The sequence below is a fragment of the Chiloscyllium plagiosum genome, chromosome 27 (assembly GCF_004010195.1).
Source record: "Chiloscyllium plagiosum isolate BGI_BamShark_2017 chromosome 27, ASM401019v2, whole genome shotgun sequence".
Classification (NCBI taxonomy): Eukaryota; Metazoa; Chordata; class Chondrichthyes; order Orectolobiformes; family Hemiscylliidae; genus Chiloscyllium; species Chiloscyllium plagiosum.
In genome coordinates this window covers 15,236,947-15,264,051 of record NC_057736.1, presented here as the reverse complement: position 1 = coordinate 15,264,051, position 27,105 = coordinate 15,236,947, and the positions used below count along the sequence as shown (strand labels likewise).

Genomic DNA, 27,105 nt, shown 5'->3' with positions numbered 1-27,105 from the left:
TTATGCCCGAAACGTCGATTCTCCTGTTCCCTGGATGCTGCCTGACCTGCTGCGCTTCTCCAGCGACACATTTTCAGCTCTGATCTCCAGCAACTGCAGACCTCACTTTCTCCTCAGCTCTGATCTCCAGCAACTGCAGACCTCACTTTCTCCTCAATGGATGCAGGAGCCTAATAGATAGGTGATTAGAATTATTTGCTCATATCGAAGAGATGCAATGTCAAAAATAGTCTTTTTCCATATTTTACCAATTTGATCTTAAAAAAAAAGTACAGTAAAAACTCATCAAGGCTCATTTACGGATGTGCACCAAACCTCAGCAATTGTATTGTGGAAGCTGGCCTGTTCTCAGTAATATTAAAATCCAAGCTCAGAACCGGTACATGAAAAGTTTGCGAGTTTGCTGAACTTCTCGCAGTTTGAATCAGATTTTTCTGTTCATAGCATTATAAAGCTGACTGGTAATTTCTAGCTAGTCACAAATTTGACTGATTATTCTACAGGGACCCAGAAGCTCAGAGCGAGTGGGTGGAGGATGATGTACAGGCTTGGTCAATAAACATGAGAATTATTTGGTTGAAACCTGAAAATCATGAGAATAAATTCATCCACTGATTTGAAGTCCTGTAAAAAAGATTAGTTAAGTGTACAAAATGGGCCGATTCTTAGTATCAAAATTAAGAATACAAACAAGAGGGAGGTGCAGATTATAAACTTAAAGCTCAGAGCTGGACATTGTAAAAGTAAAATAGCATTACAAGGCCAATCCCCAATCCCTTTTCACAATCTCCATTAATGCAGATATTGAATATACAGTAATTGCTGACAAACATACTGATTGGTAAGCACTCTTTCACTAATTAGACAAAGCAGAACACCTCAGTATTATGCTAGCCACAATACTGCACACAAGAAGAATTCTTACTAATTGTAGCATGTTCAATTATGGGACATATTTGTTGTTGAAGCTTTCAGTTATGACAGGATGAAACAGCAGAAAGATGAGCCTCTTTCCCAGTCTGGAGATGTACTAGTACAAAAATTGTCCTCTGCACCTCAATAGCCAGTTACCAACAAAATATCCATTAAAAATGGTCAAGGATGGTTCAATCAAAAATAGAGAATCAAAGCATGAGATATAAACACAAATTGAATAACATTCAACTATAAAAACTGAAGAGGATACAGAATAATTAACAGATTAGACAAATTCAATGTCTGTCTCATCTTTACAAGGGTGAGGCGATGCACACTGGAAGGAATGAGGATGCATGCAGCAAGTAAAAAAAAAATTAAAAAAGGACTACAGGAGCAGAAAAACTTGGGGTTCTGGTAGACATCTTAAAGTTGGCAAATGCCACTAAAGCCATTTTTAAAAATAACAAAAAGATCCTAGTTGTTGCATGTGGGCACATAGAATACCAATTAGCACTACACGGAGGCAGTTCCAATGGGAATCACAGTGCCCGGGTAGCAGAGTCCACGAATCCTCCCAAGGTGAGTAATACCATTGGAAACAGATGAAATCCAGCCTCATCACTAATACCCTCCTGTTATGCATCAGCATAAGATTCCCTCAAAATAAAAAAGTACCCCCAATTCAACAATTAAAATTCCCTCAATATAACCCAACTCTCAATACTTGAGCCCCTCAAACCTACAGAATACTGCTAAACCCTGCTACTAATAAAACTCCCAAATCAACAACTTAATCCTGACTTAAGCATTAAACCAATGTGTACTCCAAAATCCCTGCACTGCAACTTGCTACTCTTTCCTTTCCCTGCATCTTCAGTTCTCACTCAAGCCCATGCTGGGCTCAAAGTCATAAAACACAAGGCAAGTGTGAAGTTAATGGAGGGTCACTAACTCAAGATTTGAGTCTAAACACTCAAATGTCAACACAAATACAGAAGGTAATGTTACTACTTGACTTAACCTCACAGGAGCAGAAGCCAAAAACTGCTTAGGTGTTAAAAATCAAAGATCAAAACCAAATGAAATACAATCCAGAAAGACTGCTAAGAATATATCTGACATTTTTCTTTGTTAAAATGTATTGAAACAAATGAGAGTAAAATAGCACTACAAGGCTAATCACCAATCCCTTTGTACAATCTCCATTAATGCAAATATTGAATATACAGTAACTGCTGACAAACCCACTGACTGGTAAGCACTCTTTCACTAATTAGACGTAAAGCAGAACACCTCAGTATTATGCTTGCCACAACACTGCACACAAGAAGAATTCTTACTAATTGTACCATGTTCAATTCTGGGACATTTTTGTTGTTGAAGCTTTCAGTTATGACAGGATGAAACAGCAGAAATTAGCCTCTATCCTAGCATGGAGATTTACTAGTACAAACAAAAATCACTTGCATCAAAAGCAGTCTGTTTACATTCAAGTTTTTTTCACAAAATGAGCAAAGGACTGATCAATCCCATATAAACAAGAATTTGATTTGTTCTGGTTATAGGGTATAGCAATTTTTGTTTCTGCAACGGAAACAAACATTAAAAATCCAGAAACCTCACTAAAACAAAAATGGCCACAGCTTTTGAGAGTTTCACACATCCTCTGTAATTGGTTTTCTATGAAATGAGCTTTCTTACAGCTTCTGCAGATCTATAGTGAAGGATGGGATTTGATGTACTGTGCTAGCCAAATGTACCTGCTGCAGGAGCAAATTCACACATCCTGCAGTGAAAATTAGTTTATTGACTGACTTATCACTTTCCCTCAGTTATTGCTCTTATTGCCACAGAAGACCATGGAGGCCAAGTCATTGATTGTCTTTAATACAGAGATAGGTAGGTTCTTGATTAGTAAGAGAATCAGGCGAGAGGACCAGGGTGAAGGCAGGAGATTGAGGTTGAGAAACAGGTTAGCCAAGGTCAAATGGTGGAGCAGACTCAATGGACCAAAACCAAATTCTGCTCTTATGCTTTAATGGCATTATGCCCTATTTAAGTCTGTCCTGGAATGGCAGGTACTCACCTTCATGGCTCGCTCATAATCTCCTTTGAGGCTGTTGCTCTCACATTTCAGCTTCTCTACATCCATGATTGGCAACCTCACACCATCCTCCAGACACTTTGCAACTTTCTCCTGCAGGCTGAAGGGGAAAAAAAAAGAGTAGAAAGCATTGCATCAAGTCACAATTAATGCCTCCTGAAGTAGACTGAAGTAATGAGTCAGCACAGAATTTAGTCATGTGCCAGAAGTATTCACATCTTGAACATATTAAAAAGCATGCCAGTGATATTCTTTAGGTAGTCAGGACTTAAAGTGACAACCCCTACAAGGGACAAGGGGAAATCACTCACTAATCTCATTGTGGAGCTCATTATGCACAAGCTCCCCTGGTAACAGGCAATGGCCTGCCCAGCTAGAAATCATCATCTGGAGCGCTCTTGGTACAGTGATTACAGCCTCTTGGTGGTGCAGTGCAGGCTCCAACCACTGGACTAGGAGGCCTGGGTTCAAGTCGCATCTTCAAGTGATGGGTCTAATACACTTGAGCAGGTTAAATTAAAAATACCGAAAACAATACAAGTTTGTATCCTGCATTTGGGATGATTGACAGGTCGATAAAAAGTAAAAAAAAATTGATAGTTGAGAATTTTTATCTGTAGCACAGTGGTAGTGTCCTTACCTCTGGGCTTTAGAGGCCAGAGTTAAAGTCCCATTTGCTCCAGAGGTATGGAATAACATCTCTGAACAGGCTTATTTTAAAAAAGTGCAGACCTCGCAAAAGAGGTCTGTGGCACAGTGGTAGTATCCCTACGCCTGAACCAAGACACATGAGTTCAAGTCCCACCTGCTCCAGAGGCGTGTACAATCTTTTCTGCCAGATCTATGGTGTGCATTGCCCACAACAGGCTTTCAGGTAAATATTCAATAGGCTGCATATATGTTTACTGCTGGTGAATATAGTTAAAAAACAAAAAAAAAAAAAGTCAGTGAGACTTGGTGTTATCAGAGTTTACCCTAGTCAAGGCCACCAAAACAGGCGGAATGCATACCCAAAAGGTCAAAGGATGAAGCCAGCTCAAGGCAAGGCTTTAAATGTAAATCTGCCAGAGGATGAGGAATTGGTACAGTTAGAACATAGAACATAGAAAAATACAGCGCAGTACAGGCCCTTTGGCCCTCGATGTTGCGCCGATCCAAGCCCACCTAACCTAAACTAGCCCACTATCCTCCATATGCCTATCCAATGCCCGTTTAAATGCCCATAAAGAGGGAGAGTCCACCACTGCTACTGGCAGGGCATTCCATGAACTCACGACTCGCTGAGTAAAGAATCTACCCCTAACATCTGTCCTATACCTACCACCCTTTAATTTAATGCTATGCCCCCTCTTAATAGCTGACTCCATTGCATCACAGCTCCCCAGGTGGAACCAATTAAGATAGCCATTCAGGTAAACAGCCACACCCAAACATGTAGGCAGATACAGGTGCAGCTATATTGACCTTTGCACCTGTGCCAATTGCCCTTGCATCACTTTGCCCCAATGTTTTCTGCATCTGTTTGGGGAGCATATGATAAATAGCCTTACATGATGACTGTCAACCACTGCAGGGGACCTTATTCTTGGTGGCAAGTCCAGACTGAGCTGATGACATCTTTAGCTGAAACCCTCAAGATGGAAATGCAGCACAGCTTATCAGCTGTAAATATAAATTTAGCTTTTCCAAATTCAGATTTATGCCAGGGACCACAATTCTGTACTTATTCAAGAAAATTCCAATTATACAGAATGCTTTTATTCTCTTTACTTCCCAGGAATAGCCTCCCACCTTGCTTTATTATTTAAATAAAGTCATTGTAAATACTGGAAACGTTTGACAGGCGACTCGCCATCTGAGAGAAAAGAGACAGATTTGGGTTTTGAATGGAAAGTAATCTATTCTGTACCTCAGCAGTTGACCAATATTTGCATTGAGTAATTTAAAACACAGGGGTAAAAATGAAGAATTAATGTTTAGTTTTGCAAGCAATTTAAATCCCAGATATAAAACAAAAGAAATCAGACCAAAGTAAAATATCAGCTGAGTTACCCATGAACAGTGGAGACCAGCTCCAACTCTTTCTGTTTTTGTTTCTCCAGGATGCTGTCTTTTTCTCGACATCGTGCTCGAGATTCCCCAAGTTTGTTCTCCAGATCCATCACTGTACTGTGCAGAAGCTCACACTGCAGTTCCACATCCTTCAGCTGCAAAACAAATCAGTGATCTGTAATACTTGCCACGTGGGAGAAGGATACAGCATTCTATTCAGCCTATACACAAGTTCTCAATCTAGGCATTTCCCTCCCTCAGACCCATAAAGACCACTGCCCTTTACTTAGGATGCAGGAGATACGTTGCTTCATCACAGTGCTGCATTTACTACCAAACACAGGCAGCATGTATTCTAACCCTTAAAAGCTACTCAGAGGAAACAAACATTTGTTACCATTATTTGGAAAGGGAATACATTGCCAAAAGGAAAAAAGAAAATCACTAAGTTATTATAGGCAACTGGACTTGCAGCACTAAGCCATTTGAAATATACTTGCGCTCCTAGCTCCAAAACCTCTACTCTCATCACTATCTTACTCTATCTCAAACAGGATCACACCATAAAATCCATAACAATGGCATTTTCTGCAAATGAATTAATGGAGAGTACAGAAGAACATGCTGGAAGCATGATGAGGCATACTTTTAAAAAAAGGGGTCAACCTGGTGACGCTACCAAAACAGCAGGTTTGGCATACAAGTAGTCAAGTGATGGACAGAGCTAAGCAATTCCATGACCAACAGACCAAATGTGGCAGGACTACTGAGCTTCAATTATTCATGGTGGGAACACCATCACCTGCAAGCTCCCTTCCAAGCTACTCACCATCCTGACTCAAAAATATAATCGCCACTCCTTTATGGTGTTTGGATGGCATAGTGAGTCTATCTACAACACATGGACTGCAGCAGATTAAGGCAACAGCTCACCAACACCTTCAAGTAACAGGCAATAAATACAGCCAGTGATGCCTGTTGACATGAGTGAATACATAACAACAGAATCAAGACTGAAATAAATGTGAAAACCAGGGAATCACTACATCGGTTAGGAGTGTGGGAGCTTTACTGTAAACTTAAATGGCCTAGAGATGCATTTGGAACCCTCAAAATTGTTAACATGTAGGCACTATGGAAATTGCCCAGGATGTTTGAACTGTGGGAAGCAGGGCACTACCAAAGGCTCTAGTCAGAAACTTCAGACAGTTCCCCTTATTTAAATGGATAGTTATTATCTCCAGGAAATTGTGGAGGGAAAATATCCTAATCTAACTCCTGACTAACTATACAATCTGTACGTCCAATCGCACTGTGGTATCCTACCTGCCACTAATCCCTTACCCATTTACCTCACCCTACCCTCCTTACAGACATACACATACATCCAGAGAAGCTGTGCAAAATTTTTGCACTATTCAGTCTGTTGGTGAACACTTACCAGAATATGGCAACTATTGCCATAAAAAAAAAAGGCATGCAACTCATGTGCACATTTCCTTCACTGAGTTCTGAAGGATCCTACATCAGAAGATTAGATAGAAAAATTGGAGGAATGTAAGTTTAATTTTTTCTCACAAAGAGAAAGAGGGGTTCTTATCTTGATTGGAAGATTTGGGCCATGATAAAAGGCCAGATTTTGGGGGGGGGGGAGAGCAGCAGCAGGGGGATGCAGTTTGGTAATTGCTGCTTTCCAGTGAACCAATGTAAATTAAATCCAGACATACTAGAGAACTGTAAAGACTGTGCCTTTTTCCAATGATTCATAATTGCTTACTTGTGACAACAGTCTAATTATGTGTCACAAATAAATCTGGTCTATTACTTTCAGACCTAGGAGGAGGTCAGAAAATTGAGGAATCTTACCATACTTTAAAATTTAACTTGTGCTCAACTTCTCAACTCTGGGAATAGTGGGGCTTGATTTCCAGCACATACCTCTCAGGTATGACAGAGCAGATCTCTAGGAGATAAAAAAGGATTGCAGATGCTGGAAAGAGTTGAAAGTGTGGCGCTGGAAAAGCACAGCATCCGAGGAGCTGGAGGGTCAACGTTTCAAGCACAAACTCATCAGGAATGTTGGAGAGCTTATGCTCAAAATGTCGACTCTCCTGCTCCTCAAATGCAGTCTGACCTGCTGTGCTTTTCCAGCGCCACACTTCTGAGAACGGAACTCTAACTTTGTGCACTTCAAATCTGACAGAAGCTTAAAGTTTTATAGTCTAACCTTATTATAATGATGGAAACCTGTTATTTGCCTTGCCCTGCAGAAAGTCACAGAATTAGGAAAAACTTCTTGCTGATTTTGGTAATGAGAGAAAAACTGGCCAGATGACTTGGAGATCTCCCTGATCCTCTCTACAATAGCATTAAGAGATCACTTCAGAAGAGACAGATGGGGTCCAGTTCAACAGCACAGTCATCATACCAGTTGCAGAATCGTATTTAGTTGTGGTGGAAAATGTCAGACGGATGGATGAATTTCCATGCCCATTCTGCAAACATTAACAGTATTACCCAGGAAAAGACAGCCAAAATGTCAGTCTCACCTGTCGGCTCTGCTTTTGATAGTCATCCAAGGTGGGCAAGTCTGCCAGGTACCGCTCAAGAGTTTCAATGCGTTGTTGTTTCTCTCTGTTTTGTTCTGCCTCCTTCTGACATTTCCTTTTCAGATTGTTGATGTGTTTGTCACGGCCTCTGACCTGAGCAACAGAAGCCAGAACATTGGAAGACTAAGTAGGAATACAGACAAATTGGAGGATAAATGGAAAGAAGGGAAAACGTGGGCGGATGGTGTCTCAAGCTAGAAGCACTGGGATCATTGAGAGAAACACATCCTGTTTCTCCAGCTAACCCCACATATCAAAAGGTGAAATGTTCTCTGCATGATACTATTACAGCAGGTAACACTTAAATCCATCCATCAGAAACCTGTTCGTGTAAATTTGAATATTACTTTGCTTGTAAAAGAAAGTAGTCAAGCCCATTTAAATGGTTATTCATCAAAATGACAAAAATCATCGATTACAAATCTTGTGAATAAAAAAAGTTTTTCAGCATGGTGAAAAATCAACCAGCCAGCCAGTCTCCCCAGAAGTCTATGGGTACTGCTAAGGAAGACATCGAAATTAAAAGCTTAGTGAACATTGGTTAGGAATGGATGTGCAAAGGTAGGAAGACAAAATTTTTAAAAAGATTCAGATTGTTCACGGTCTAAATGAATAGCAACAGAAATTCAAGGGGCCAATTGTCTCTTTGCAGCCTTGACAGCTGTCCTTGATAAGTGATTAAAACAATTAAATGAATTGTTAAAAGTCTAGATCTATTTCAGTTAACTGTTATAATACTTCTCCCTGAAACCAAATTGTACTTAGCATCTGGGTAAAAAGTTATCACGATACTGGTAAAGAATGGATGATCAATTTCTGAGTCCCCAATATCTGATTTTGCAACTTTCATGTACTGAAATGGTTTTGAAAAACAAAAGCAGTGGCTTAAATTGGCAGCAATCATTGACCACAGCTTAACCCAGCTTGAATAAACAAAATGGGAGATAAACAACAACCTTAGTCTAAAGTAATATTTTAGACAACACTTTTCATCACTAATTGCCTTCAATTTAAATAAGGACACTGTTTGAGATCAGAGTTGCTCTGCCTCAAATTGAATTTTAAATTCAATCATGTTGCGATTGTTAGTCCCTAGAGGATCTTTAACTACTTATTAATCCTACCTCACTAGATCTAAAATAGCTTGCTCCTGGGTAGCTTTTGGACTATGATCCAAGATACAATCCCTGATGAACTCCACATATCAATTTTCAATGTTTTACTTTGCACATCTGATGTATCCAGTTAACATGCAGTTTAAAATTAACCCATGACAACAGCAATGCCCTTAAATGCCTGCATTATTTCTCCATCTGCACTTTAGCCAAGAGTAGGGCAATTCTTCAGTAACTGAACTGTCTTGTCAAATGAACTAGCAAACCACTCATTAGGACTTGCTAGCAATCATTGCCAGCAAGGCAGGACAGATGGCTATAGTAGTGAAAGCATGTGGGATGCTCTCCTTCAGTGAGCAAGGTAGGAGTACAACAGCAGGGAGATGATGTTGCAACAATATAAAACACTGGTTAGGCTGCCATGGGACCTATTCACCACATGACAATTTACATTCTTCCTCGAAGTACAGAGGAGATATATAAAAATTTCAACTATCAAAGATTGGATAGACTGGAGTTATTTTCCTTAGACTAGAGCAGATTGACTTAATGGAACTATACAAAATAATGAGGGGATAGAGTGGGCAGGGAAGATCTGATTCCCTTTGTGGAGACTTCAATTACTGGATGGCAGGTGAATGATGATTGATAGAAGGATTAGAGGGGATAAGAAATAAAAATATTTCACCGAGGGTGATGGGTGTCTGGAACGTGCTGCCTGGTGTGGTGGCTCAGGTGGAAATACTGACAAGAGTGTGCAGCAGTCAGCAAAGCGTAACAAGTCAATGTCATTAAGAAAACCAGAAGCACAGATCTTAGTGGGACTCTGGATATAATCAAAAGGATAACATTTTTCTAGTCTATACTCTTCTGTCTTGAAGAGTAGGCAGTTAGAGTGGAATGTGGGTGGACAGTGGCTGCATTGTCATTAAAAGTACATTAAGAGATTCAATTGAAAAGATTATAGGGGCATTCTTAAGAAAAAATTCAGCAAGGCAAAGAGGGGATAGGAGATTGAATTATCCTTAACCTTATGTGCCAATGCTAAGACATTCTACAAATACATTAATATCAAGAGGGTATAGGGCCTCTTAAAGCTCAAAGGTTGTCTTTGTCTTGAACCACAGGGGATGGAAGAGATACTAAATGAATATTTTGCGTCAGGTTTTACTGTGGAGAAAGAAATGAAGGCTAGGCAATGCAGATAAATAATTTCTGATCTTTCAAAAACCGTTCACATTGCAGAAGAGGAAGTTCAGGAGATCTTAGAGAATATAAAAGGTGGATTAATCTCCAGGACCTGATCCAACGTATCCCAGAATGTTGTGGGTGGTAAGGGAAGAAATTGCAAGACCGCTTGCAAAAATATTCGCATCATCTATAACTAAATGGGAGGTGCCGGATGACTGGAGGGTGGCTAATGCTGTACCTTTGTTTAAGAAAGGTTTAAGAGAAATTGGAGAACTATAGACTTGTGAGTCAAGACTTCAGTTGTGGGCAAATTGTTGGCGGCGATTATAAGTGATCGGATTTATGGACACTTAGAGGCAAAAATTGTTTGTTTACGATTGTCAGCATGGTTTTGGGCAAGGAAAATAGTTTCTCTCAAGCTTGACTGAGTTTTTTGAGGAAATTACCAAAATGACTGATGAGGGCAGAGCAGTAGACATCGTTTACTTGAATTGATAAAGCCTTCAGCAAGGTTCTGCATGGTAGACTAATAAATAAAGTTAGATCACATGGGATATATAATTGGTTTAACGACAGGAGACAGATGATAGAGGGTTGCTTTTCGGAGTGAAGCTAAGTCATGAGCAGTGTTCCACAAGGATCGGTTCTGGGTTCACTATGGTTTGTCATTTGTATTAGTGATTTGCAGGAGAATATAAAAAAAAAAAGGTACGGTGAGTAAGTTTGAGGACGACACCAAAATTGATAGCATAGAAAACCTTCTACTCAGATTACAAATACATCTTGATGAAATGGGTCAATGGCTGAATAAAAATAGCAGGTGGCGTTCAATCTGAATAAATGAGAGGTATTGCATTTTGGTACAACAAACAAAGGTAGAGTTTATACAATTAAGGGAAGGGCCCTTGTTAGTGTTGTAGAACAGAGAGACCTTGGGATTCAGGTACATAATTCTTTGAAGTTTGCATCATGTATAGAGGGTGGTTAAAAAAAAAAAAAGAGGTTCGGCACACTTGCCTTCGTTGCTCAGTCCTTTGGAGTATAGGAGTTGGGAAATCATGTTGAGACTTTACAGTACTTTGGCAAGGCATATTCTGGAATACTCTGTCCGGTTCTGGTCACCCAGTTACAGGAAGGATACAATCATGCTGGAGATTGTTCAGAAGAGATTTACCAGGATGTTGCTGGGTATGGAAGGTTTGAGTTAAGGAAAGAGTTGAATGGCCTCTCTCTACAATGTTGGAATTCTAAAATGATTCTATATGAATTCAAACCAGGTAAATGGGAGATGATGCACTTTGGCAGGACAAATAAAGCAAAGGAATACATGATGATTAGCAAGACACTGGATCAGAGGGACTTTTGTGTGTCTCTACACTGGTCTCTTAGACCAGACAGATAGATAAAACAATTGAGGCAGCAAATGGGATACTTGCCTTTATTAATAGAGGCATAAAGTTTAACAGGATGGTGACTATGCCAGAGGAGGAAAGCCTTAGTCTACTATAAAAATGGTCAGATGGACATAACGGAAAATTGTATTTAAATATGTTGAGGAAAAAGTAGTGATGGGTGATGCATTTTGCAGTGACCAAAGCAATGGAGCATATGGACGTACCACAAATTATGTGAAATGAGGAGGATCAGAGGAACCTTGCTATACACCAATAAATTCTTGAAGGCAACAACCCTCTGCCCTTATAAGGAGTTGTCAGTTACAATCGGGCAGATTTAAAGGGAAAAGACAGGAGGTTTAAGAGGAGATTTAAGGAAGAATATTTTTCATCCAGAGGGAAGTGGGTATTTGGAACACGCTGCCTCAAAGGGATGGTAGAGGTGGGAACTGTCACCACTTAAGATTTAGGTGACGACTTGAAACATCAAAGCATACAAGCGTGTGGATGAAGTACTGGAAAAAGAAAGAGAAAATGGATGATCTATCGGTGCTGAATGAAAAAGCTCACTTAATTGATACCTACCACCTTAAACCACTTCTTCCACCGTGAGTGAGCATTGGAAGCTACATAACCATCTATAATGCAGTGAAGCGGAGGCTCTTGATTTCCAAATTAAAGGCCCCTACAAGCTAGAAAATAAAAACAGCAGCTGCATGGGAATACAATTAGCCTTGAGTACCCCCCTCTGAGTTACTTACTGAACTGGCTTGGAACTATAGCCATCGCTCCTTCATTCACATCAGATCAAAATTCTGGAATCTAGCTGTTCTCAATAACATAGAACATAGAACAGTACAGCACAGTAGCAGCCCTTTTTCCCCTCTATGTTCAGCCAGCCTTTTATCCAACTCAAGATCAGACTAAACTACATTTTACTATCTTCCATGTACCTATCCAAGAGTCGCTTAAATGTCCCTAATGTATCTGACTATTATTGCTGCCTGAAGTGCATTCCACACACCCACCACACTGTGTAAAGAATCTCTAACAGCTTCCCTAAACCTTCCTCCAATTACCTTAAAATTATATCCCCTTGCAATAGACATTTCTGCCATGGGAAAAAAAAAGTCTCTGGCTATCCACTCTGTCTCTCATTCATCTTGTACACCTCTATCAAGTCACCTCTTATCCTCCTTCACTCCAATGAGAAAAGCCCCAGCTCCCTCAACCTTGCTTCATAAGACATGCCCTCCAGTCCAAGCAGCATCCTACTAAGTCTCATCTGCACCCTCTCTAAAGCTTCCACATCTTTTCTATGTGGAGGTGACCAGAACTGAACACAATAATCCAAGTGTGATGTAACCAGGGCTCTATACAGCTGCAGCATGATCTCATGGCTCAAACTCAGTCCCCCTGCTAATGAAAGCCAATACACCACATGCCTTAACAACCCTATCAACTTGTGTGGCAACTCAGGGATCTACGGACATGGACCCCACAATCTCTCTGTTCCTCTATACTGCCAAGAATCTTGCCTTTAACCCTGTATTCTGTTAATTTACAGTACACAGGCCTGAGCTGTTCAAGGAGGTGACTCACCACTACCCCTACCTTCTCAACAGCGCTTATGGTCAACCTTACCAACAATGCCACATTCGATGAATATTCAGGGAAAAAACCATTTTTGCCACTTGAGGGCACCAGAACCCTGATGTTACAACTGTATGCTGCCATCCAATGGTAGAGTATGCAACTGCAAAAGTGTATTTGAAGCATGTCCATTTTTAAAAGGAGCCTTATGGCCACGTACAAACCTTTAAAGTTTTGATGTAGACCCTGCTTTACTCACTAATAAATCTTGGATAAATTAGTGGCCACAGTGACTTTTAAAAACTGCCATACTTTCAATAAAAGTAAAATAGAAGACAAGTTAGTTTTGTGCATAAACCATTCAGACTCATTTTCCATCACATGGATAGGGTGAAAAGACAAGGTCTTTTTTCCTGGGGTGGGGGGAGTCCAGAACTAGAGGGCATAGGTTTAGGGCGAGAGGGGGAAGATATAAAAGAGACCCATGGGGTAACTACTTCAGAGTTGGTGCGTGTGTGGAATGAGATGCCAAACAAAGTGGTGGAGGTTAGTACAATTGTAACATTTGAGGCGCATCTGGATGGGTATATGAATGGGAAGGGTTTGGAGGGATATGGACTGGGTGCTGGCAGGTGAGACTAGATTGGGTTGGGATATCTGGTTGGCATGGACGAGTTGGACCAAAGGGTCTGTTTCTGTGCTGTACATCGCTATGACTATGACCTGAGGCCACACTAAGTGCTTTACATTACACACTGGACACTTGCCTTTTCTTCCATTCTCTTCATATCATCCATGTGTTTTTGTGTATTTTCTTTGAGGCTGTCATTCAGACGACGAATCTCCACTTCTGTTCCTGTTAGCTTTTTCTCCATCTCTAATTTTTCATTTGTCAATGTTTCTGTCCTTTCGGCATACTGAGCTCGTAAGAATGTATTTTCCCGCAGAGATTCCTAGAAACCATGGAAATAAATCAACAGATGGTACTTGGAGACATTGCAACCCCCCCACTTGTATTTGCATTGCATATGCAAAGAAAAAATGCAAAGGTTCAAGTACACAAAGGTACAGTGATGATTTCAGCAATAAGAACTTCAAATCACACTGGTGCCATGCATTGTTCATTACATCATGGGTGATTCAAACATACCAAACTTCTCTAATAGGAGGCGCTCAGTTTCCTCCCACACCATAGGGCCCCAACTCCTTGTACCTGGAGCCACATGATAATATAAATACTTGGACTAAAAGATGAAGTCTTTGGGTAATGATGCAATGTATTGAGAAGTTAGCTCAGAAGCAGATGCTTGCACATTTTAAAAAAAAAATTGCAGAAATCTGAAGCTCAGGCAAAAAAATTACTGAATGGCCTCTTTGTGCCATTAAATTATATGTACACAGTGCACAGTGGCTGTCAAATTTTGTCCCCACTTTAAACACTAGCTACACATTGCTCTTTTGATTTTCTTTTGTTCCTCCCATGCTCCAAACAGTTGGTCTACATGTTCTTGAATTAGGGACTCATTACAAACTTCAGATCCAAGTTACTCTTTGCCAGAAACTCCTGACAGTCCTTACACTCCCCAACACTTCAGGCTTTTACCCTAATGTATCATTTATTACCACTTCACCATGTACCTCTTCCAATTTCACTTTGGTGGGGGTCTGTTATGGATTTCAGCTCTTGTCCTAGGTATCATCAGTTAGGGAGCAGTACCTGCAGTCGGAGTATGCAGACATCGCTGAGTGGAACTGAATGGCCCAGCAGGGCACTCTGCATCTGTAACTCGCTCTCCCTCATCTTCTGCTCCAAATGACTTATCTGTTGCTTCTGCCTGTAATTCCAAGTAAAAGGAATTGATAAATATACAAAAAAAGTGTGAATAATACCACACATTTTTAAAATATCAAACTCAAGAACAGCATGAAAGATTTTCCCCTTTAAGACATGATTAATTGATACCACTGTAAATAGCCAAAAGGAAGGCACATGCTGCAAGACCATAGCACGATGTGTACAAACCCATAAGCTTAAGCTGATCTCCAGTTAGCCTGAAGAACAACAAATCAGTGAAACGTGACACCACAGAAGAATCTCTAAATTCAGAGCACTCTTGCAGATCATAAGGGCCATGAAGATGGAAAATGAAAAGCCAAAATAGGTGCTGAGAATTTGATGGTGGGAGGGCATGGTCAAATTGGAGAGTGAGGGAGCATTTTCTGCATTTAAACTGCTATATTGGACTTGAGCATTTGTGGAAACTTCAATTTGTATAAACATTTGTACATGACTCTTATGTCATGTACAAGCACAGCAGGAGAATCGATGTTTTGGGCAAAAGCACTTCATTAGGTATGAGGCTCGTGAGCCAAGGAGGTGGAGAGGTAAATGGGAGGGGGTGGGAGGTAGCTAAGAGTGCGATAAGGAGATGAAGGTGGGGGTAATGATGAGAGGTCAGAGAGAAGGGTGGAGCAGAAAAGTGGGAACCTCTGGAGCCACTCCAACAGCAGCAAGGACAAAACCTCCCTGGTTCTCATCTTCCACCCCAACCACCTGGTGGGCGGCACGGTGGCTTCGGCGGGGCGGTGTGGACTTGTTGGGCCGAAGGGCCTGTTTCCATACTGTAAGTAATCTAATCTAATCTAATCACCTCTGGATACATCACATCACATCACCCTCCACCACTTTTCCCACCTATTAATGGTCCCTACCACTAGAGATATATTTCCCTCTCCACCCCTATCTGCTTTCCATAAAGACCATTCCCTCCGAGACTCTCATCAGGTCCATGCTCCCACCGCAAGAATTGTAAAATCTGCACCCGCACCTCCCGCCTCACCTCCATCCAAGGCCCCAAAGAAGCATCTCACATCCTTTTGAGATTTACCTACACTCACCAAGTCATTTACTGTATCCATTGCTCCCGATGCAGTCTCCTCTACACTGGGGAGACAGGATGCCTACTTGCAGAGCATTTCAGAGAACATCTCCGGGACACCCACACCAACCAACTCCACTGCCCAGTGGCTGAACACCCCTCCCACTCTGCCAAGGACATGCAGATCCTGGGCCTCCTCCATCACCAAACCCTAACCACCCGATGCCTGGAGGAAGAAAGCCTCATCTTCCACTTTGGGACCTTGCAACCAAATGGAATTAATGTGGATTTCACCAGTTTCCTCATTTCCTGTCCCCCAACCTTATTCCAGATCCAAACTTCCAACTCAGCACCGCCCTCATGATCTGTCCATCTTCCTTCCCACCTATCTGCTCCACCCTCCCCTCCCATCTTTATCTACCTATCGCACTCAGTTACCTTCCCCACCCCTTCTATTTATCTCTCCACTCACTGGTTCACAAGCCTCACTCCTGATGAAAGGCTTTTGCCCGAAACGTAGATTCTCCTGCTCCTCGGATGCTGCCTGATCTGCTGTGCTTTTCCAGCACCATACTCTGGACTCTGATCTCCAGCATCTGCAGTACTCACTTTCTCCCATGACATAAAAGAGCTTGATGGGACACGATTAATTGAATTTCATCCTTTATAACCCACACTTTATCTGATCAGAGGACAGTTGGAATTAACTCTGGTTGGTAGTTATATTCTTTTCCTAACAACAGCTCTAATCCAGACAGGGTAGAAAAATTGCTGGAAATACTCAGCAAGCCTGGCAGCAGTGCAGAAACAGTTAACAGCGAGTCCACTGGCCCTTCTGAGAACTAGTTCAGAGGGGAGTGTTTCTAAAAACTAAAAACCGTACATACCTTTCAATAACTATCTCCTTCTCCTTCAACAAGCTTTCGTTTGCTTTTATCAGTGGATCCCATTTATTAAGTTCCTGATGTGCAAAAGCAGAATAGGCTGAAGGGTATTGATGGGATCCATGGTTTAAAACCTATATGGATAGATAGGGAACAATAATTGTTAGACCTATTGGAAATCTCAGCACATCACTAGGAAAACCAATCCGGAGAGCAGTTGTTGACAAATGGACAGGGAGGTCAAAAAGTAACAGAATATAATTAACTTAGAAGGAGCAAGGATAGCAGGCCCATGCATCTGGCTGGCTAGGAAACCAAGACGAAAAGTAATGCAATTAACGTATGGACAAGTGAAATAACACTAAGTCGAAAAAGGAATACAAAAAAAAAGACCGTACCACAGAATCTTATAGTACAGAAGGAAGCCACTCAACGCATCATTTCTCAGAAGAGGTACCCAGCTACTCCCACTCGGTCACCCTACATCCATAGCCCTCTAACTTCACTACTTTCAAATATATATCCTGCTTTTGAAACCACCTATGGGATCAATCTCCACTCTCCCAGACTACTCAAATTGTTAGGGTTTGGAATGCATTAAGTAATTTCTCATCTAACTCCTAGCTCTCCCCTATTGACCCCTACTATCATACCAACTAGTGGAAACAGAATAGACTTTACCCTGTCAAATTTGTTCATAAAGCTGCCCAGAACTGAACACAATATTGTACTCCAAATTCTCCAATTATATCCCATTAAACAAATTGAGGTTACACTTAAGTGGCAGTGGAGAATTGTCTCACGGTCAGGTAGACTGAAAAATCAAAGATATAAATCATACAGCTTAATAATCTCCTTCAAGGATGGCAACTAGAACTGGCCTAACTAGCATCCTGTACAACTTCAACATGCCGTCCCAACTCTGATACTCAAAAGGGCCAAGCATTGAAGATAAGCATGCTGAATGCCTTTTAACAACCCCACCTACAGTGGATGCAAACTTGGTCTCCCTCCAACATAAGAAGAAGGATGATGTTGTGAAACTTGAAAGGGTTCAGAAAAGATTTACAAGGATGTTGCCAGGTTAGAGCTATAGAGAGGCTGAATATGCTGGGGCTGTTTTCCCTGGAGTGTCAGAAGCTGAAGGGTGACCTTAGAAGTTTAGAAAACCATGAAAGGCATGGATAGGGCAAATAGACAAGGTCTTTTTCTGGTCGTGGGAGAGTTCAAAACTAGAGGACATAGGTTTAGGGTGAGGGGTGGGGAAAAAAAAAAAAGAGGACTTTTTAAAAAAAAAAGGGACCTTAGGGGCAACGTTTTCCATCGAGGGTAGTCAGTGTATGGAATGAGCTACCAGAGGAAGTGGTGGAGGCTGGTACAATTATAACATTTAAAAAAGGCATCTGGATGGGTATATAAATAGAAAGGGTTAATAGGGATATGGGCCAAATACTGGCAAATGGAACTTTATTAACTTAGAATATCCAACATGGATGAGTTCGAGCAAACGGTCTGTTTCTGTGCTGTACATCTGTGACTAATTAATGTACTTTAATTCCCACTGTATAGGTCCTTCTCTTGGACTTTCCACAATGCAATACCTCGTATTAATCCAAATTAAACTCCATCTGCCACTCTTCAGCCCATTGACCCGATTGAATAAGATCTTTATAATCTTAGATAACCTTATTCACTGTCCACCATACCACGAATTTTGGTGCCATCTGCAAAAACTATGCATTCTACACTCCCATAGAAATCATTTATAATAAAAAAAAAATGACAAGAGTGGACCCAGCACCGATCCCTGTCAAACACCTCTGGTCACAGGCCTCCAATCTGAAAAATAACCCACCACCATAATTGTCTCATGCTGGTATCCACTCGGCAAGGTCACCCTGAATCCCATGTGATCTAGCTTTACTAGTTGATCTACCACGTGGAACCTTGTCAAAGGCTTTATTAAAGTCCAATTACTGTTCTGCCCTCAATCCTTCTGGTTACTTATTCCAAAACCTCAAATGAAGTTTGAGAGAAAGTTTCCTTCGCACTAAACCATGCTGACTATCCCTAATCATTCTTTGCCTCTTCAATTCATATAAAATCCTTTTTGTCTAACCTTAGACATTGGAGTTGCAAGACTGACTTAAGGCATTTAATCACAAATTTGAAAGCAATTGCTACCATTCTATGCATGACAACTGCTCAACAGCAAGTGAAAACGGCACAAAGTCTTCAGTAAGATTTTCTATCCTTTCATAGGATGTGGGTGTCAACAGTCAGATCAACATTTGTTGCCCATCCCCAGCTGTCCTTGAACTACATGGCTTGCTAGGTCATTGCAGAGAGCAATTAAGAAATCAAATCAATCCTCATCACTGAGTTGGGAATCACAGGTATGTCAGTCCAAGGAAGAACAGTGAACTTTCATTCCTAAAAGAAATGCACGAATCTGATGCGTTTGTCTCTCCAGTCACTGTTACAGAAATTCGTTTTATTTCAGACTTCTTTTTAAGTTGATAGAATTTAAATTCTACTAGCTGCCATTGTGGGATTTGAAACTAATTCCTCCAGAGCTAGCTCTTCAGGATTACTAGCCCAGTGATATTACTAGGGCACCAAGCATTAGCCCAATAGACCATTGAAACTGCTGGGCTTCCTCATGCCCTTCAGAGCAGAGATCTGCTCAATCTCAAACTGAATGTAAGGATATTACCTGCATTTGTTCCACTTGCTGCCGAAGGCTCTCCAATTGTTGCTGCTGCCATGCTGTTATGTCACCAGGTTTATCATTAGAGTGAACATCATACTGTTTCCCACGTGCTTGTTCCTTTAGCCACACTGGAGCCCAAAGTGCTTGCTGTGCATGTAAGCTATGGAGTCCTTCAGGAACAGAGCCTGCACCATTAGGTCGCAAACAAGCTCTCTGTCCCAACAGCCCACTGTTAGCAGACACGTTTTTGCTCTCTGGCAAGGATTTAAAAGTCATATTGGAGGTACTACAGCTATCCTTGCCTCCAGCTCCATTAATATCATGAGATTGTCCTGCTTGGCTGCATTCTTGAAATCTGTACCTAGGATCGTCATACATAGTGTTCAAAAAAGCAGACTGATTCAAAGTTGGTTCGATATTAGGAGTTTCAAATTTTCGTACCATCTCATTTGATGTTAAATATTCTGTATTTGGGTAGGAGTTGTCAAGCACATTCAATGTAGGTCTGTTTGTTGAATCTACAGGTAAAGGTTTAATACCAATAGAAGGTTCTTCCATTTTGGCCACTTTGGTCTCAAAGTTAGGAACATCCACCCCATTTAACTTGGAATAAGATGACCACTGCTTTCCAGATCTTTGATCCAGAGTGCCTGACAGATCACTTGGCTGTACAGATACAGAACTGAAACCAGAATCACTCACTGGATGGAGACTAGATGAAGTGTTACCGGAGGTAGAAGGCATGACATGTGCAGTAGGGATGACAGACAGTGAGCGGATAGGTTTGAATGAGGAACACCCACTGGAGCTGCAGAAATCTGTAAAAGATGAAAAGATAGTTGGAAACAAATTTACACCAAGAATAGGTACAGACCTCCTATAAGCTTTCAATGATTTGTGTTCCTTCAGAGATATCTCAGCTTCTCAAAAAATTTCGCCAAAGTTTGTTAAGAGGTACCTTTTGGGTATGCATTAAAAAAACTAACAGATCACCCCACCCTGTTCCAAATTTGCAAAGATTTGATTTGCTCTATTTTTCTCTGCTCATTGGTACTGTTGGCTAGGCGAGCATTTATTGCCCATCCTAAGTGGCCCAATGGATGGTTCAGAGTCAATAACCTTGTTGGGGATCTGTAGTCGCAATGACAAATCCAAATATACCTCAAGAACATTAACCTAGAGTTCAGTAATACTAGCCCATTAACATTGCGATCACACCACTACATGTCATATGCCTTCTTGACCATTTTATCCAAGTATGTTGCCAGTTTGAGGAAACTGTGGACTTGTAGGGGAATGGCTCTAGGTGGGTTGCACTTTGGCGGGTCGGTGTGGACTTGCTGGGCTGAAGGGCCTGTTTCCATACTAATCTAATTACAAACAAAGGTTTCCAACACTGATCCCTGTACAATACTGTTCACAGATTTCCAAATCCAAAATAAAAAACACCTATCCACTGCTACTTTGTTGAGTAAGCCAGTTCTATAACAATCACAAGCTCACCCTGAATTGCACGTGACTTCATTCTTGTATCAGCCTGCCATAAGAGACTTTGTCAAAATCTTTGCTAAAGTCAGAGCGGAAGAGTCAGACATCACACAGCCGTGGTAACAGGGGATTCCATAGTGAGAGGAATGACTGGGGTTTTTGTGGCAGCAGGCGGGACTTAAGGATGGTGTGTTGCCTTCCTGGTGCCAGGTTTAAAGACATTACAGACAGGGTGCAGGAAATCCTCAAGGGAGAAGGTGAAGAGCCAGAGGTGGTGGTACATGTCGGCACAAATGATGTCAGGAAGAAGAGAATTTAGATTAGATACATTACAGTGTGGAAACAGGCCCTTCGGCCCAAGTCCACACAGACCCACCGAATGCGCAACCCACCCATACCCCTACATTTACCCCTTACCTAACACTGCGGGCAATTTAGCATGGCCAATTCACCTGACCTGCACATCTTTGGACCGTGGGAGGAAACCTGAGCACCCGGAGGAAACCCACGCAGACACGGGGAGAACGTGCAAACTCCACACAGTTAGTCGCCTGAGGCGGGAATTGAACCCGGGTCCCTGGCGCTGTGAGGCAGCAGTGCTAACCACTGTGCCACCGTGCCGCCCAAAAGGAACATACTAACTAGGAAGAAGGCTGACAAGCAGGACGTCCAGGGTGGTTATCTCCGGTTTGCTTCCAGTTCCTCAGGCTGGTGAGGCCAGAAACAGGGAGATAATGGACTTGAACGTGTGGCTGGGGTACTGGTGCAGGAAGCAAGGAGTTAAATTCTTGGATCACCAGGGAATGTGTGGTGGTAAGCATAAATTCTACAAGAGAGACGGTTTGCACCTTAATAGGTTAGGGACCAGCATTCTGGCAGGCAGGTTTGCTACTGCAACACAGCTACGTTTAAACTAAGTAGTGGGGGGGAGGGGACAAACTGGATGTTTGAGAAGGAAATTGAAGGGAAAGTTAGAACAAGGGAAGTCAAGAAAGACAACTATCAATGAAGCAGAAAACTCAAAGGGACCATGCAGTAAGGTTGAGTGAAATAGAGTTGATGGGAAGGGTGAGGGCAGTAACAAATTAAAAATACTATATATGAATGCAGGAAGCATTAGAAATAAGATGGATGAGCTTGAGGCTCTTTTGAAAAGTGGCAGATACGATATTGTGGGGATAACTGAGATGCGGCTTCAAGTGGACAGGGCCTGGGAAATGAATATTCAAGGCTACACGTGCTATCATAAGGACAGACTGACAGGCAGAGGGGGTGGGGTGGCCATTTTGGGGATTTCAACATGCAGGTAGACTGGGAGAATCAGGATGGTATTGGACTTCAAGAAAGAGACTTTATGGAGTGCCTCAGAGATGGATTCTTAAAACAGCTGGTGCCTATCAGGGAGAAGGCAATTCTGGATCTGGTATTGTGCAACAAACCAGAATTGGTCAGGGACCTCGAAGTGAAGGAGCCATTGGGAAGTAGTGACCATAATACAATAAGCTTCAATCTGCAATTTGAGAGGGAGAGGGTACAATCGGAAGTGACAATATTTCTGTTGAATAAAGGGAACTATGGAGCTATCAGGGAGGAGCTGGCCAAAGTTCAATGGTGCAATACCTTAGCAGGGATGACCATGGAGGAACAATGGCGGATATTTCTGTGTATAATGCAGAAGTTGCAGGATCAGTTCATTCCGCAAAGGAAAAAAGATCCTAAGAGGAGGCATGGGTGGCTGTGGCTGACGAGGGAAGTTAAGGAACATATAAAGTTAAAAGAGAAAAAGTATAACATAGCAAAGGTAAGTGGGGAAAACTGAGGACTGGGAAGCTTTTAAAGAACAGAGGATTACTACGAAGGAAATACGCAGAGAAAAAATGAGATACAAAGATAAACTGGCCAAAAATATAAGGGAGGAGGATAGTAAAAGCTTTTTTAGGTATGTGAAAGGCAAAAAAAAAATGGTTAAGACTAAAATTGGGCCCTTGAAGACAGACACAGGGGAATATATTATTACGGGGAACAAAGAAATGGCAGAAGAATTGAATTGGTACTTCAGATCTGTGTTCACTGGGAAGACACAAGCAATCTCCCTAAGGTAACAGTGGCTGAAGGACCCGATCTTAAGGGAATTTATATTTGCCAGGAATTAGTGTTGGAGAGACTGTTAGGTCTGAAGGTTGATAAGTCCCCAGGGCCTGATGGTCTACATCCCAGGGTACTGGAGGAGGTGGCTCGAGAAATCGTGGACACGTTGGTGATTATTTTCCAGAGTTCAATAGATTCGGGATCAGTTCCTGCGGATCGGAGGGTGGCTAATGTTGTACCACTTTTTAAGAAAGGTGGGAGAGAGAAAGCAGGAAATTATAGACCAGTTAGTCTGACCTCAGTGGTGGGAAAGATGCTGGAGTCTATTATAAAGGATGAAATTACAACACATCTGGATAGTAGTAACAGGATAGGACAGAGTCAGCATGGATTTATGAAGGGGAAATCATACTTAACTAATCTTCTGGAATTTTTTGAGGATGTAACTCTAAGATGGATGAGGGAGATCCAGTGGATGTAGTGTACCTGGACTTTCAGAAAGCCTTTGATAAAGTTCCACATAGGAGGTTAGTGAGCAAAGTTTGGGCGCATTGTATTGGGGGCAAAGTACTAACTTGGATTAAAAATTGGTTGGCTAATAGGAAACAAAGGGTAGTGATAAACGGCTCCATTTCGGAATGGCAGGCAGTGACTAGTGGGGTACCGCAGGGATCAGTGCTGGGACTGCAGCTTTTTGCAATATATATCAATGATATAGAAGATGGTATTAGTAATAACATTAGCAAATTTGGCTGATGATACCAAGCTGGGTGGCAGGGTGAAATGTGAGGAGGATGTTAGGAGATTACAGGGTGACCTGGACAGGTTAGGCGAGTGGTTAGATGCATGGCAGATGCAGTTTAATGTGGATAAATGTACGGTTATTCACTTTTGGTGGCAAGAACAGGAAGGCAGATTACTACCTCAACGGAATCAATTTAGGTAGATGGGCAGTACAAAGATCTGGGTGTTCTTGTACACCAGTCAATGAAGGTAAGCATGCAGGTACAGCAGGTAGTGAAGGCGACTAATAGCATGCTGGTCTTCACAACAAGAGGAATTGAGTATAGAAGCAAAGAAGCTCTTCTGCAGCTGTACAGGGCCCTGGTGAGACCACACCTGGAGTACTGTGTGCAGTTCTGGTCTCCAAATTTGAGGAAAGACATTCTGGCTATTGAGGGAGTGCAGTGTAGGTTCATGAGGTCAATTCCTGGAATGGCGGGACTACCTTACACTGAAAGACTGGAGTGACTGGGCTTGTATACCCTTGAGTTTAAAGGCTGAGAGGGGATCTGATTGAGACAGAAGATTATTAAAAGGATTGGACACTCTGGAGGCAGGAAACATGTTTCTGCTGATGGGTGAGTGCCGAACCGGAGGACACAGCTTAAGAATACAGGGTAGACCATTTAGGACAGAGGAGGAGAAACTTCTTCTCAGAGAGTGGTGGCTGTGTGGAATGCTCTGCCCCAGAGGGCAGTGAAGGCCCAGTCTCTGGATCCATTTAAGAAAGAGTTGGATAGGGCGCTCAAGGATTGTGGAATCAAGGGTTATGGACACAAGGCAGGAACAGGATACTGATTAAGGATGATCATATTGAATGGTGGTGCAGGCTTGAAGGGCAGAATGGCCTACTCCTGCACCTATTGTCTATTGTCATTGTAGACAAGTTACCACCCTGTCCAAATCATCTTTGCCTTTTCCTTTAAAAACTCAACGAAGGTTTGAGGCATGACCTTCCCTGCACAAAACCATGCTGATCATTGCTAATAAGTTCATATTTTTCTAAAATCAGTAAATCCTATCTCTGAAAATCTTCTCCAATAAATTTCCCTACCACTGACATAAGGCTCTCCCCCATAATTTAGGATTATCAGTGCTGCACTTCTTAAAGGAAGAATTTAGTCTATTCTTCATCCCTTTGAGATCTCACCTCTTATTAAAGAGGATACAAAAATTTTGAACAAGGCCCAGCAATTACCTCACCTGCCTCTCACAGCATTCCAGGATATTTCCCATCTGGTCCTAGGGACTTTTCTATTTTAAAGCTTTTTAAAACACCCAAAACCATCTCTTTTTATATTGATATGCCCCAGAATATCAACATACTCCTCCAAAGACTCACCAACCATCATGTCCTTCTCCTTTGTGAACACCAATGCACAGTATTTGTTAAGGACCTAACCAACTTCCTCTGGCTCCAAATATAAATTCCCTCCTTTGAGTGGACCCACCCTCTCAAACTGCTCTCTTGCTCCTCATTAGATGTATAAAATATCTTGGGATTTTCCTTAATTTTGTGGCCCTATTTAGCCCCACTAATTTTTTTTCTAGAGTTCTTTCCTGCTGTCTTTGTATTCTTCGAGGGCTGTCAGTCTTCAATTTCCTAAACCTTATGCCTCCTTTTTCTTTTTTTCCTAAACTCCCAATTTCTCTCGTCATCCAAAGTTCTGGAATCTTGCTGTTCTTTATTTTCACAGGAACATGTTGGGCCTGATCTCCAAAATCAACTGGTCTTTAAAAGATTTCCCCCAGTCTACATTCCCCAGCGCTTGCCTAATATTGTGGTAGGTAGCATTGGATGAAGTTAACTTCCCCCAAAGCACCTGGCACAAACCAAGTCACAGTCAAAACAGAATGTTGATTATCTGGCAAGATCACAAGGTCCTGATGCTTGGCAACGCCACATTACCCAGCAGTCAGTTATCCAGAATTCCAGTAACCACAGATAATTCCATTATCTGTGTCCTACAGATAATCGAGGTTCCTCTGTATATGGGAAGTTGAAATCACCGACCACAACAACCTTGTTGTTTTACACTTTTCCATAATCTGTCCACATATCTGTTCCTCTATCATCCACGGGCTGTTAGGAAGATCTAGCCTCCATGAACTACCAGAACCAGTACAACAGTTGAACCTGTGCTGGTGCTGACAATCACACTCAAGACAATTGAGCTTACCAACCCACAATCAAAAATCTAAAATGAGAGAGATACAAATGATATCTGCATGCTTTCTTCCACAAAACTGAGGGGGCCTAAAATGCCCTCCTCCAGTGAGTCTCATTCCACTTTTCTCCATTGTCAGGTTGAATCCCAATTCAAACTCCTTTCAGACAGACAGCTGTACAAAGGTGGAGTTAAAAATGAGAAAGGTTCGGTTAGAGCATACAATTTCTAACCAGTGAAGCACAGAATGATGTAATTTTTTTTTTTAAAAAAAGTGAGGACAGTTGTACAGGCCATTTTGAAGTGGATCATAAGTTAATTTGATAACTGTGTATAAATTATGAAAGTTATGCTTTCAAATAGTGAAACAAATTCAAGTTTAACTAAACATTTCAAAGTTGCAACATTAATTATTTGCTCATTTGCGACAGGCAACAAAATCAAATAAGAAATATTGTATCATAATAAACATTAACAAACCTTCAATTACTATCCCCATGCAGCAATTAGTGGTAACACTAATAATATCTATAACTGCCTGAGGTTAAAGAATCAGTTTTTTAAAAAAATCCAGCAGCAGCCATGGAAAAAAAAACAAACACTATTTTTAGACACAATCCATGGGAGTTTAAGATAGTCAAGGCAGTGTTGTGGTAGCTATTAATGGGAGATTGAGCAACACTCATGCAATCATTTATAAATTATTTGAAAGGCAGAAACAAAACTGGAAAAGTCTGAAATGCTGATCTATTAATAATCTTATTCAATTGAAACAAAACAACTTACCTTCAGGAGTATTCAGATTATAACATCTTCCTCAAAATAAAATCCATATATGCAACAAAGCTTTCTAAAAAGTACTCAGCGCAAAGTGCCCTAACCTCCACCTCAGACACTAGTTTCGTTCAAACATTTATTGATCAGCAACACTCCATAAATGAATCTAAACTGCATTTAATATGGTCATGTTGGGTTGTTGGGTGGGAGGAGAAAGGAGTACATCCCGTTCCATTTAGTCAGTGAGAATACTGGCAGAAAAAAAAAGGATTGCTGGTATATTTAGCACCACTTCTCACATTTCAAAACTGGAAACAGACAGCTTATTCCATGTCCCTACGAACTTAGA

The 27,105-nt window shown here is 41.4% G+C and overlaps 1 protein-coding gene across 6 annotated transcripts in view; it reads right to left on the bottom strand.

Annotated features, from left to right (window-relative positions):
* The window catches only part of cep85 (centrosomal protein 85), an 86,069-nt gene that overhangs the window by 16,847 nt on the left and 42,117 nt on the right, over positions 1 to 27,105 (bottom strand). For 4 of the 6 annotated variants that reach the window (XM_043717503.1, XM_043717504.1, XM_043717505.1 and 1 more), the window contains 7 exons: positions 19,456 to 20,270; positions 16,743 to 16,873; positions 14,694 to 14,811; positions 13,744 to 13,929; positions 7,624 to 7,776; positions 5,075 to 5,229; positions 3,005 to 3,122 (listed from right to left, as the gene is read on the bottom strand). In XM_043717503.1, coding sequence (XP_043573438.1) covers positions 3,005 to 3,122; positions 5,075 to 5,229; positions 7,624 to 7,776; positions 13,744 to 13,929; positions 14,694 to 14,811; positions 16,743 to 16,873; positions 19,456 to 20,270 — 1,676 coding nt within the window. Of the gene's footprint in view, positions 1 to 3,004; positions 3,123 to 5,074; positions 5,230 to 7,623; positions 7,777 to 13,743; positions 13,930 to 14,693; positions 14,812 to 16,742; positions 16,874 to 19,455; positions 20,271 to 26,765; positions 26,967 to 27,105 lie in introns of those variants that run through there. The other 2 variants (XM_043717506.1, XM_043717509.1) reach the window with 2 other exon arrangements.